Source organism: Meriones unguiculatus, chromosome 11 (assembly GCF_030254825.1).
Source record: "Meriones unguiculatus strain TT.TT164.6M chromosome 11, Bangor_MerUng_6.1, whole genome shotgun sequence".
NCBI lineage: Eukaryota > Metazoa > Chordata > Mammalia > Rodentia > Muridae > Meriones > Meriones unguiculatus.
The window spans coordinates 5,984,742-5,998,993 of record NC_083359.1 but is presented as its reverse complement, the minus strand read 5'-3'; the positions used below and the strand labels follow the sequence as shown (position 1 = coordinate 5,998,993).

The window sequence follows — 14,252 nt, the reverse complement described above, 5'->3', positions numbered from 1 at the left end:
AGGAAGATCAAAGTCAAAGAGTAAGCAGTAACTGAATTAGCAAGGCAGAGGAAACTGGAAAAAAGTTGCCTACAACAAAGGATCCAAGAGAGTAGACAGACAGGAAAAAGAAGGAAGGAAAGAAGAAAGGAAGGGAAGGAGGGAAGATTTTCACTACAGAATATCAAATACAGGAAGCATCAGTGAGGTTGCAGGATGGGATCGATCTCAGAACCTATTTAAACCCATAAGATGTAAGAAGTCACGGAGTCTTAGATGATGGCAAACAAACCCTCCCCTTCTTTGCTTCAGCAGTGACCTAAGGCTGTTTTCTCTGGAGAAACTACCAAAGGCACAGCCACGGGAAACACAGCAAAGTGTGTAAAGGAAATAAACCTTACCTGTTGCCTAGTTTGATTCCCAAAGTGCAGCAGCCTCATGTATAACCCTGCCACATCAGTCTACTCTCTGCCTGCTGATGGGGAGAAGGACACAGAGAGACCAGATTTCAGGTGTCCTGGGGCTGCTTGGGGAATTCAGACAGAGCCTCCACCTCCAGCTGAGAAACTGTATGCCTTTCAGCCCTGTCAACTTTGAACAGAAAGAAAGTATTTCCAAAGAAATTCATTCTCTTCCCCACTCCCACCAAACTCTTCACCTTTCTCACTCTCCCATAATTTACCAGAATGAAATAATGAACATCAGTATTCTAAGTCAGGCTTTGACAGCATACCCAGTCAAGTGATACACAGGCTGGAGTTAGTGACCAGGCTGGGTAGAAACAACACTTACTTTCCACCTACTGCTCATTGGCCCATGCCTGTAATCCCAATACTCAGGTGGTTTAAGCAGGTGGAATGATGTCAGATGGAGGCCAGTCTGAACTTCAGAGTGAGACCCTGTCTCAAAAAGAGAAAGTTTCTACAATTTACTCAACAGTAAGTGCCCTTTTCAGAGAAGCTTTATTGAGGAAGTGCATTACAGGATACAGAGGACTAGTGATTAGTAGGGGACTCTGAAATGGAGTCTTTGTTCTAATATATCAAACAGAGGTAAATGAGGCCTTGGTCTCAACAAAGGCCCTGAATTTAAAAAGTGGTTCCCAATGCTTAAGCCTCAAACATATCAACAATTTTCAAGTTAATTTAAAAATATATATTATGCACGTGTGTGAGTGTGTGAGAGACAGAGAGAGAGTATGGGTGTTTCACCCGCATGAATATATGTATATCCAGTAACCACACAGGCCAGAAGAGGGTGTCACATTACATGGAACTGGAGTTACAGATGACTGTGAAACACCTTGTGGATGGTGGGAATTAAGCCAGATCCCTCTAAAAGAACCGTACTCTTAACGGCTGCACCATCTCTCTAGCCCCATTTCCAAGTTGCTTTAAACTTGCTTTTCCTTGCTGAATAGTTGTGGTGTGCAGCAGCAATGGCTATGCTGTGCACACTCTAAACAGTTCCACTCAAGAGCATCAACATCACCACGACAAAGGCACAGAACGTAACAACACAGTGTTGTCTACTCCCCAAGTTTGCATACTGAATAGCATTTAAGCACAGGCCACACAAGAATGGCCCCTCGGTGTGAGAAAGACGTGGAACATCCGATATAATGAAAATCTGACAGAAATATAGAAAGGGGTCCTATGTTTTTTCCTTGTATTCTATTTTCCTTTCTACTCTCCGCTTTATACAACTTAACTTTTCATTTTAGGACCCAAAAGGCAAAACATTAACAGCTGTTAAAATGTAGAAGGGTCTCCAGAATATGACTAATTTTTCACATGCTAGAAATATTTAATCAATGATAATTAAATCCCATTATTTCCTAATGAGATGATCTCTTTATTCTCCAAGGACTCAAATGAGAAGGGAAAAGGAAGGGGGGGCAGGTCTTACACTCTCCTGCCTCACACTTCAAGCATGTGACTATCTGGTTAACTATGGTAATAAAATAGATTGTTTGTGAATTCATTTTGGACCAGTTCTCACCAAAATGCTAGAAAGTGAGGAAGGAACAGTGCTTGGCTCTGGAGCTTTGACTGGTTAGTACTGGGGTTTTTATGCCCAATATAAGCCCTCCTTGATGTTTCAAAAGGAAAAATACTGAGACTCTAGCTGAGTTCTTAAAAGAAACCCTGAGTTTCCCAGACAAATAAGGTGTCCTTCACTCTAAGGTCACTGGTGAGACCCTTAATATACACATACACACACACCCCTCACTTACAGACAGTACTACTGCAAGAGTAAAGTATTTCAGTCACCCTGTCACAGGATGCTGCACCTACTTGACAATGTTTGCAAATACAAGGTGTGCTGAACCTCAAAAGAGACGAACCAAAGACTGTGCTTCTTTGAGAATACTAATAAGGCCCAAATCCAGATGTTGAGAAATTAATTTTAAAGCATATGGTACTCTGTTGCCAGCTTTTTAACTATAACTTTAGCCACTTGCTCTCTACATCTCAGTACTAGGACTAATGAAAATACATACAAATAAATGTAGAGGCACTGGCTGTCATGCTCAGGAAGGTTTGGGTGAAAAGATTACTATTTAATATACCACATCACTTAGACTAAAGGTTTCGGTAAATTATTATTCTCAAGTTATTAGTTAAAATCAACTAACATGTTCCCACTATTTTCAGTAAAATACACTATTATTTTTATCTTTTTACTTAAAATATTAACTAATAAAGGTAACTTGAACACAACTTTGACTTAGCACATGAATCTTGTAGGAACAAGAATCTATGTTCCCACTAAGTAAGCAGTGAGGACCGACAGTAAGGAGATAGCTGCATTCTCAAATACAACCTGCACTTTAATCGAAAGGCCAAAGTTTATTAAGAAAGGTATAAGTGAGCCTGGATCTTTGGCAGTTTTTACCCAAGTAAACATTTTTAAAAAATTGTGTTTGTCAACTTAAGACTATAGAATCAGTAACTTTCTTTTTAAGTTCAAAGTATACCATTCCAAATTCTCTTAAGAAGACAGAAATAGCAGTCCCTTGCTTTGCATAAAGTGAAGCAGGTGGAAGGCTCTGCATTTAGTCACTGAGAGTACTCACATGTGAGGGTTCTGGACTCCTGTAGTATTGGGATTCAGAGTAAAGCGTGCTGTCGATTTGACAGGTGGATTTGCAAAATTCAACTTCAGTGCTTTACGTTTACCTGAGAAATGACAAACAAAAAATAAAAGTTTCAAATACTAACTATAAATACATGTAATTTCTGTTGATTAAATTTAATTAATTTTTAACATTCAAGTATTTTAAAACAGGTATTACTTTGAAGGCCTGAGAAAGTCAGTGAAAGGCAAAAAATTTTGCTTTACTAAATCTTAGTTCATATCAAATTATAACTGAAAAGGCAGTAAATATCTTAAAATTTAAAAAGCAAGCAAAAATTATCTGATGTCCACGCTCCACAAATCACTCTCTGTGCTGCAGGGCATCGGAGGATGCTCAGTGCGCCCAGTTCATAGTGTCCAGCAGTCTAACACTGCAGAAAAAGTACCAGTCACTGAAGAATCGCTTATCCCAAGGTGAGCGCAAATGCTGCTCACTCAAAACGCAGAGGCAAAATGTCTTCTGTTTAACAGAAATCCCCGTCCTTCAATGCAGTGTAATTGCTGACAGACCTGAAGCATTCTGCAGTGGTAAGAGTAAAACCATTACAAGTATAGGGTACTTCAAGTTAGCAATACAGATATCCCAGTAATTATTTCCTTGAAGAAATGTCTTTGGGCTTAAAAGGAAGAGAAGCATAGCATTTTTTAGTGCACAAGTAACCTGTGTCCATCATAGAAAAAACAGAAAATTCAGAGAAAATCAAAGTTTTTGAAATGATAAAACATATATGTAATATATAAGATTTAAAAAAATGTGTATCCATTTATCACTCTAAATACCAACATAACAATTCCTTACTTTCTGTTGAAAACTGTTTTCCTAGACATAGACATATGCTTTATCTCAAAATGTCAGTCAGGCCATGGCTTCAACATGTTTTCCCTGCTACCCATATTTCTTTCCCCATCAATAAATCACCTGAAGTCACTTCTTCAGGGGTTCTACAGATAATCTGTTAGAGAACAGGTTTTCACACATTCTGGCATCTATAGTGCTCTCATCAGGGACACCTTCTCCAGCGCTATCTCTAGAGTGTTTTATGCACATGTTTAGCTACTCAGCCTATCTGTACAATCAACACTTCCTACCTCAGTAAATTCTAAAGATATACAAGAACACACCAACTACAGATAAGAGGCTGGGGACTGAAGTAAGGGAATGTCTGGCTGAGAGCACACACCTGCTGGGCAGTCATGAAAGCAGCTCTGAGAGATGGGCTTTTCTACAAGATTAGGGAGATAGCTGGAAATAGCCACTTTTAGAACTAAGGCTGGTACAGGAGTTTTCTACATGATTTGCTGTTGCAGGTATTAAAATTTTACTTACAAACCACTTTCATCCGATTCAAGTAGGATATTCAAACTACATGTAAAAGGTGCTTTGTGTAAAAAACCATCAGATTTAATTTTAAAAGAATGTATTTCCAAGGGATGGAGGAATAAAACATTTTTTGTTTGTTTTTGATATAGTCTCACATAGCCCACCTGACCTCAAATTCACCACATAGCTGAGTAATAACCTTGATCTGTTAATTCTCCTGTATCTACCTCCTGAATGTGACTGCTAGGATTACACACATGTATAACAGCATGGTCTGCTTCCTGAGGTCTGCTTGCTGTCTCTTATGAGCCGACGATCATGTACCCCAAATATTGCTGTGTAACAATATTGCCTCCAAAAAATCTATTTGACCAATAAAATGTCTACACACCTGGGCAGGGCAGAAATGAAATAGATGTGGCCAAGTTTCAAGAGTTAGCCTGGAGAAAAGCACATGGCGAGGAAGAATACTCTGAGGATCAGTCCAGACAGATGCAGCCCAGAGAGAAAGCTTGTGCAAGTATTTATGCAGATATTGGATGGGAAGCAAAAGACATGGGATGTGGGGCTGGGAGCTAACAAGGTCCCTTAGGCAGGGCCAGCGCCTGTAATCCCAGCACTAAGGGAGGCAGAAGCAGGTGGATCTCTGTGAGTTCAAAGACAGCCTCATCTACAAAGCAAGCCCAGCACAGCCAAGACTATACAGAGAAAACCTGTCTCAAAAGTCCAAACCAAACCAAAAAAAAAAAAAAAACAGGCTAGCTAAGGGGATAATATCTGCCCAGCCCCAGGTAAAATAAGAATTATTTAAAATAAACAGGTATCTGTATCTTTTATTGTTATGGTAGTAGGTTAATAATAACTGCTGTAATAACTCTAGATAATTAATAGTAAATTCCACTAGCAATTTTTATTTCTTACAACAAACATGCATTACCATCCCCAGTTTAAAACTTTTAAATTAAAACCAAAACTTGAAAAAAAATCATCTGGACAAAAGCAGCAGGGTACAGAATATGAAAAGATTTTTTTTATCAACTATACATCTGATATGGACTAATATCCAAAATATATAAAGAACAAAACATCTGGACATCAGAAAAAAAAATAACCTCATTAACAATAGGGTACAGCACTACAAAGAATTCTGAAAAGAGAAAATACAAATGTCTGAGAAACACTTAAAAAAATGTTCAACATCCTTAGCTGTCAGGGAATTGCAAATCAAAACTACTTTGAGATTTCATTTTATACCAGTGAGAATGAACAAGCTCAATGAAACAAAAAACAGTTCGTGCTGGCAAAGATAGGGGTAAGGGGTGCACTCATCCAATGCTGGTGGGAGTGCAAGCTTGTACAGCCACTATGTGGCAGCTTTTCAGAAAGATGGGACTTGATCTACTTCAGTTTCTAGCCATACCACTCTTGGGCATGTAACCAAAGAATTCTTCATCCTATACAAAGACACTTGCTCATTCATGTTCACTGTTGCTCTATTTGTAATAGCCAGAAACTGGAAACAACCTAGAAGTCTGTCAATGAATGAATGAATGAATGAATGAATGAATGAGGAAAATGTGGTACATTTACACATAGAATACTATTAAGCCATTAAAAAATAAAATCATGAAATCATGCAAGTAAATGGATGGAACTTGAAACAAAAATCATCCTGTATGAGGTAACTCAGATCCAGAAAGACATATATAGTCTGTATTCATTTATCTGTGTATATTAGCTGTTAAATGACTTATAAGTAAGTTTTGAGCCACAGAGCTAGGAAGAAAGTAAGGGATTGTGGGGAGGGAGGAATCTTCCCAGAGAGGGTAAATAGAATAGACAGCTATTTATGGACAATGAAGAGGAAGGACTGGAATGGGGAGGATCAGACAGAAAAGGACATAAAAGGTGGGGCCGAGGAACGAAGTACAGGGAGGGACAGCTAGAGCTAAGGGCCATCTGAGAGGTCATGTGGAAACCTAATACAGTAGAAGTGACCTATAATATACACGTATGTGACAGAGGCCCAACTGGACATCTGTCATCACCAAATGCATGAAACAAATAGATTTTCAATAAAGTAAAATCCTAAATAAAATCAGTTAGAATGCTGTTTTGGACAGGGCAAACAAACCTAAACTGGAGCTTGCTGATATAGAAACTGACAATGATCCTCTCCTTCGGCCTCATGTGCTGAGGTTACAAGTGTGACCACCACATGTGGTGATCTTTAACACTAAGAAATAAAGCAAAAGACAAATCTGTTTGGCACAGTGGCTTCGGCCAGCACACAGGAAGCAAAGGCAAGGAATTACCACTGGTTTGAGGCCAACCTGGTCAACCCAGCTGCCATTGTGAGTCTCTATCTCTTTCTCAAGCAAAGCAAAACAAATTTGACAAAGACCATTAAAACAAACAAGAAGAACTACATAAAATGCTAACACCAAAAACATTCAAGATGTTTTATTTGTTGAAGTTTAGAGGGTTTGTATTAAGTACCAGCTTGGCTAGTGAACACACTGATCAGGGTGAGTGAGGCAAAGCAAATTGCTTTTCAAAAGCAAACTTGACAGAATTCAACAACATAAAGATATTTTTTAATGTAATGATCCTTTCTTCTTGAAAATCTGTCCTTTTGATTCTCAAAAGCCCCATGGGAGTCACTGAGCTGGACAGAGCTCCTTCCACTTTTTCTTTTGTTAATGGGAATGTTGCTCATACCACCCTCTCACCACCGAAGTGGGGAGTCAGGTCATTTGTCTTCCAGTTTCTAGGTCCACAAATACAGATTACTGATCCAGGGATGGACAATACACTGAGTCTCACCACTAACTGACTGAAATGATTCTGATGATTGTCTGAGTTGATGCTGTAATATGATAAAAGTCTGGGAATGCTGAGGTAATATTAATGTATTTTGCACATAAGATGTATATGACTAATTCAGGACCAGAGTGTAGTGGGCTGAATGGTGACACCTGCCTCCCCCCAAAAAAGATAACCAAGTCATAAACCCTGGAACCTATGAATATTTCCTTATACAGCAAGGATAGCAGAAATTAAAGACTAGCAAGCATGTTATCTTAGTAAGCTCAAACCCAACACTGTCACCATGTCAAAAGCTGAACACCATTTGTTATGATAACTATCCAGACGCAAAACACTAAACAACTTTCTCAATTTGTGGGTGAGGGGCCCGTAACAGAGAAACTGCAGGGACTCATGCTGCTACAATGAAAGCTCACTTGAGCTATTTTCTTGACAATAAAAATATTTAAAGCACACAGAAAAGAGAAATTCTTTTTGATATACAGTTAAACAAAAGTCCAATTGAAGAAGAGGGGCTTTAAAGGCAAGTTACTTCATAAACAAATGTACATAGTTTAACACAATGTGATTTATATAAGTTAGATTTAAACATGTTCTATACTCAGTCTGCAAACAAGTATATATTGTAAACATTCACTAACAAATATATGAAACAATTCTAAGTTTTCAGACACAAACGTCTCAACTACAAGGAGATAAGGTAAGACTCAGTTATCCTGCCGGATCTCATGCAGACACCTTAACCCTGCAAATGATCAGCTGAGGATGAACTTAAAACTAATTAGTCTTGAGGAGGAAAAGAAAAACCCCCAAACACAGGTGAGACTGAGACTCTGAAGTGTCCTTTCAGATCGGAGCTCCTTCCAATCCTGAGGCAGACTAGTCTTTCCTTCAAAGCATCTCCTCCCCTCCTGATCCGAGCTGAATCCTTTTTTCCTCAAGTGTCCCCAAATGATGCAGGGGATCATGTACTGCTGCCATGTATGTATTCAGGGATTTCCTGTTGACAGGTTGATGTTGGAGATGGAACCTGAGGCTTCCTGCACACTGAGCACCACTGACACTGAGCTACACCCTCAGATGTTTTTAATCACAATAAATTAAAATGCACAGGACACAACTATGGATATTTTTTAATTAAAAGAGAACAAGCAAACAAAACAAATGTGAAATGATGTTTCACTAGCAGAAAACAACTGGTACTATAAAAATTCTATGCAGGGCTGGAGAGATGGTATCTCTCCACACTGGATGTTCTTACAGAGGACCTGGGTTCAATTCCCAGCACCCACATCATATCAGAACTGTAACTCTAGTTTCACAGGATCCAACACCCTCATATACAGGCAAAACATAAATGCACATAAAATAAAAATAAATTTTATCATTAAAAAGCCTTTGGAGATTCTAGTTTGAAACAGATCAAGAGCTACACAACAGATTTGAACACAATGGATAAAAACTATATGTTTGTGACCTTTTGGTGGCAAAGTTAGTAACAAGCCAATAGAGACAAAAAGAACTTCCCCTTAAATATGACAGCAGAAACCAGGAACCATAGTATTCTTACATGGCAGGGGTTTTCTATGAAAAGATCAGTGCCTGGAGAGAAAAATGTTTCCCAAAGATTCCCGGTTTTCTAATCTGGGAACAGACACAGCCCAGATAACTCTGCTTCAACTACTCAAGTGACTGGAGTAGAAATGTGAGCACACAGTGCACTTGATGATGTACACAGAGGCTAGTGTCTGTCCTTCCCAAGAGGTACTCTAGACTCCACCCCTGCCTAACTTCTTTTTCTTCTCATGACTTGTAGCATGTGAGGGTATTTGTTAATACTAGAAAAACTAAACTCATGCCTGGCCCACCAGCTGGCCTAGGCAGTTTGGCAGACCCAGACCAAGGACTAAGGGGAGCACCATCCTGGTACCACTATCAGCCAGAGTTTTGCTGTCTAATCTGTCTGAACAGAACACCCACACTATCCAAAATGAGCTTTCACTTCATCTGTACATCATGTTCTCAAAGTTCCCATTAGAGAACCATTGAGGAGTGTAGAGCCATCAAGGTCACAAAGAATCATGAATCTGAAAACTAGAGATCCAGAAGGAATCAGGAAGAGAGGGGATGAGTATGGTTACAATACATTAGGTGTATTATATGCATATATGAAATTCTCAAAGAATGAAAAACATAGTTTAAAAGATCCATTGATTCTGAAGCTCAAGGTTTACCCAAGTGGATCCACAGAGGCATAGAAATGTCCTTCCCTGGAATTCTGAGCAAGTAGGAGAACGCTGAGGTAAAGGGACACACACCCAGAGTTATTTAGCTCTAAGCAAGAGGACAAAGAGCCCTGAATATTTTCCCTAACTTAACTGTGCAAACAACACAAACCTTTCACACCACAATCACAACCAACTTCACTTACCTTACAATTTGGCTCTCCTCAAAGACCCCAATGCAGGAGCTGATAATCTACTCCTGTACTGAATCTACAGTCACGGTAATCCAAGCAACTGAAAACAGCTGTCACTCACTTTCTACGGGTGAGGAAAACACCCCTTTCCTAATGATTCATTAAGAACCAGCATTTCGTACAGTTTTAAAATCATTAAAACTGGCTCAATGGGAAAGTGCTTGCTGTACAAGCATGAGGACTGGAGTGAAGACAGAGGTGCCATCCTATAACCCCAGGATTCCTGGGCTCACTGGTTTAGCCAGCCAGCAAATTCCAGATTCAATGAAAATTGTAGTAGAAGGCAAATGAGGGGCACATTTGACATCAACTCCAGCCTCTGCAAATGCACTCACATTGGCGTGCACCTGCTCAGATGCACACAGACATCAAGTTTTTCCTTAGAGAGACTGTGCTCACACTGGTCCACCTTGCCTCCTTCTGACCATCAAGAGTTTGTTCCTGTGATTCAACTATAAACTATAAACTTTCTCAATTTTTAACTATCTTAAATTACCTCTGAAATCTGCAAATACACTATACATGATAAATTCCTAAGACAAAGGAGTGTTAATAGCATTTATTGGATTCAAGTTATATTATTTTACTTGCTAGTATCTCATTGTCCTCCAACTTAACCTAACAGGCTTTTTTTTTTTTCTCACTGCATCAAAACTATTATTATTATCTATATGGTCAGAACTGGACAGCATAAATTCCTTCTTGTAGGACTAAAGACCATTTACAATCTACAAAGATGTTAGCAAAGCCATGTATCTTCAACACCACTGATTTCAAAAAGTGGGAAAATGATGGTTAACACATTACCCTTAAAGTCAAGGCCTTCACTGCCTTTATGGGCATTTGTGACTTTAACCAGAACACAGCAGAAGTGTTGTCATTACTTCCAACCCCCAAAGTCTTTGAACTGACCTGAATCTAAGTGAAATACCTCAGCCCACAGGGACTGAGATCCAGGCATATTGTCCACCTCAGAGACTTTCCAAATGAACACATGCTAAAGGCCTTCTCTCTGATTCATGCCTAAAAAGATGTGAAGAATTTTCCTTGTCACATGTTCCCACTGTCATGATGACCTACCTGCCCAAAAGCAAGGGGCCAAGCCACCACAGACTGAAAAACATGAAACCATGAGCCAAAAAAAAAAAAAAAAATCAATCTTTCCTCCTGTTCCTTTTGTTTCTCTGTGGTCACAGCAATAAGAAAAGTAAAGCATATTAAAATCTTTAATCCTACCATGAATAAACAGATCCTGGTGTCACTATCAGCAAAGAAATAGAGCAGTAGGCATCCTCCTTAAACTTGTCCAATCTGCCACTCTCTGAGGAATGAGTACCTTTCCCGCCAAAACCATGTCATCTACTCGGAGTACAGAATTCATTTTCTTCTTACCTGTCCCAGCACTTGTTATTATACCAGACATATTAACCTCCAGCACATTGTCACTATGACAGTAAACTTGTCCAAGTTTCAAAAGGCAGCATATAGCAAATATCTCAAAATATCCTTGACTATTAACTCCATTTCTATAAATTTATGCTAAAGACATTAAAAATTATGGAAACAAGTTGTTCAACGCAGTGATAGTTACACTGCATTACTTATAAAAGCTGTGGCATATCCATAACTGCAATATTACATTACTGTCAAGAAAGAAACAGCATTAAAAAACGACTGGAGCCAACAAGAAAGGCACTTGCTATCAAGCCTAATAATTCATCTTCCACGAACAACATGGTGGGAGGAGAGACTCTTCTATCCTCCACACACCCACTATGAGGCCCACTGGTGTGCGGATGCACGTAAACTGAGAAGCCACCAAAACCAGCAGCTCGGCCTTCTCCTCCTTAGGAAGTTTGCTTAGAACAATATTATTAACCATATAAGAAAGTCAGATTCTTGTCAAAAGCAAATGTGATCTACTTTCTGCCCAATTACCATAGGGATTTCCACCTATTAAAGTAATTAACTCTTCTGGACTTCCCAATTCTGTAAGAACTTCCTTAGCAATTAGACTGGGGTAAAGCAAGCTTTAAAATGCAAACAATTTCACAGTGAAAGCACTCACGGACAGTCCAATTTACAATAAAATCCAACTGAGTTATTACTGCAGAGAGGCGGGAAAGGAGTGGGCTCATCTACACAAACTCACTATTGTGTACGGATAAAACAGTTACCACAGCACTGTTCTACCTCATTCCCCAAAACACATATACATACAGCTTCTTTTGACCCTTAGTAAATGCCACAAGTTTCTGTACAAGGAGGTACAGTCTAGCTCCCTGGAAGTTTTTGTCTGATTTAGGAAAACACTCAGAAAATTCTACAGTGAGAATTCTGGCATTTGTCACACATTATTTGAAAATATCACCCTAAATGTGTAAGCAAACATGAAAAGTTTCGGACAGGAAGCAAGCTGAGATGGTCTCTAGAACCTGTCTTAGTCACTGCTCTATTGCTGTGAAGAGACACCATGGCCATGGTAATGCTTATAAAAGAAAGCAAGCATTGGGGGCTTGCTTACAGTTTCAGAGGTTTGGGACACTATTGTTATGGCGGAGTGCATGGCAGCACACATGGCACTGGGGCAGTAACTGAGAGTTACATCCTGATCAGAGAGACAGAGACAGGGATGGACAGACAGACAGACAGACACTGGGTCTGGCATAGACTTGTGAAACCTCAAAACCCATCCCCAGTGACACACTTCCTCCAAAAACCACATGTGCTAAAACAAGGCCATACCTCTTAACCCTTCTCAACTAGTGCTGCTCCCTGGTGACTAAGCATTCAAATATAGGGACTATGGGGCCATTCTCCTTCACATCACTACATCATCCAAGAAAAAATATCAAGATGTAAACAAGTTTACATCTTTACTTATAAACTTGTACATAAGTTTACTTATTTATGTAAATAAGTCATTTACTAGTGGACATAATTAAGTACTACTTGTTGCCCATAAATTGATGTTTTTGAAAAGGTCCTAACCTTTGAGAATAGCAGGAGTAAATGACACTCTAAGAGGACATACACCCTACCTGCTTCGTGTACATGTAGTACATAAGCAAATCCCGACTGACTCGTGTTTCTTTTTTTGTCACACACACCCTCTGGACCCAAGTTTTAGAACCTTGGTGGGGGGTGGGGGAACACTGGACACTTTATACTTCAAAGTCAGCATGCCAATCAATATTAAGAAAGAAGTGGCTAACAGTGTTACTGATGAACAGTGAGTGACACCTGATGAGCATTGGGCAAGTGATAAAATAAGAAAAATTAAAAAGTTAGTCTCTTGATTCAGGGAGTCAGTCTTGTACATGCACTGTTCAACTTGTTCCAATAATGTCTTTTTACTTAATGTGACTTTTGATTAGATTTAGCAACTGAAAAAGAAATTTATATATGAGACAGAACACTTGATTAATGAGCAGGCCAGGGTGGTGAGTCCCTGTCTCAAATCATCATCATCACCATCATCTATTCTTTCTACCACATACCCTGTGTATACATGTTCACTTTCTAAAAACATAGTTCTTCAAAGAAACCTCTAGATTTATTTCAACTTCTAAAGTCTTCAGCACTCAAGACACAGTTACTGATGGGCCTCAATCATACAAAGAGAACTGATACGGGCTTCTGTAAAGGGGAGATATGCTTGTCTGTGTCAGTCCTCACTTCTGGATACTGCTTGCTTGGTAGTCCCACCTGATAAGAAGATCAATACCACAACGAACGCCACAAGTTTCTGGAGGCACAATCTACCTTTTTGGAAGTTTTTGTCTGATTTAGGAAAACACTCAGAAAATTCTACAGTGAGAATTCTGGCATTTGTCACACATTATTTGAAAATATCACCCTAAATGTGTAAGCAAACATGAAAAGCTTTGGACAGGAAGCAAACTGAGATGGTCTCTAGAACCTGTCCACATTACTTCTATTTTCATCCGTTCAGCCCCACAAGTTCCAGCAGACATCTCTTTGCTGTGGGTGACGTCAACTGGCACATGAAAGGAAACTGTACTCTGAGAGAATCCCAGTCAAAAGCTTTCCTTCAAAGTTCGCAAAGCCTCAAGGGTAATGACCACTAGAAACCTTCCTTCTAGCCACAAAAATAATTTTTAGGGAGACTTTGTGTTCTAACAACCTTCAAATAATTAGAAGACATCTCTTGTGATGGCATGCTACAGAGGGAACAGATGGACTTGGCTCTGACCATATACCACAAATACATTTCTGGTGCTTTAGCACAGAAGTGTCTTTATTCCCAGGAGGACTGTACACTGACATTTTATCATGGTTCCCAGACAACGTGAGGAATAGACTGGGCATCAGCCTCTAGAGCTTATGGGCCAGCTCTACAAAACTCCCTGATCAATTAATTTCATCATCTATATCAATCTAAATAAACTATACTAAGACCCAGAAGCAGTAAATGTGTTCATTTTGTTTCCTAAGAAAAGCTCAGCTGAAGTCAGTAATTTCTAAATGATAAAATTTTAG

At 39.3% G+C, this 14,252-nt stretch overlaps 1 protein-coding gene across 2 annotated transcripts in view; it reads right to left on the bottom strand.

Annotated features, from left to right (window-relative positions):
- Window positions 1-14,252, bottom strand: part of Map2k4 (mitogen-activated protein kinase kinase 4) — an 87,195-nt gene that overhangs the window by 56,799 nt on the left and 16,144 nt on the right. For both annotated transcript variants that reach the window (XM_021643350.2, XM_021643351.2), the window contains one exon: window positions 3,059-3,161. In XM_021643350.2, coding sequence (XP_021499025.1) covers window positions 3,059-3,161 — 103 coding nt within the window. The remainder of the gene's footprint in view (window positions 1-3,058; window positions 3,162-14,252) is intronic.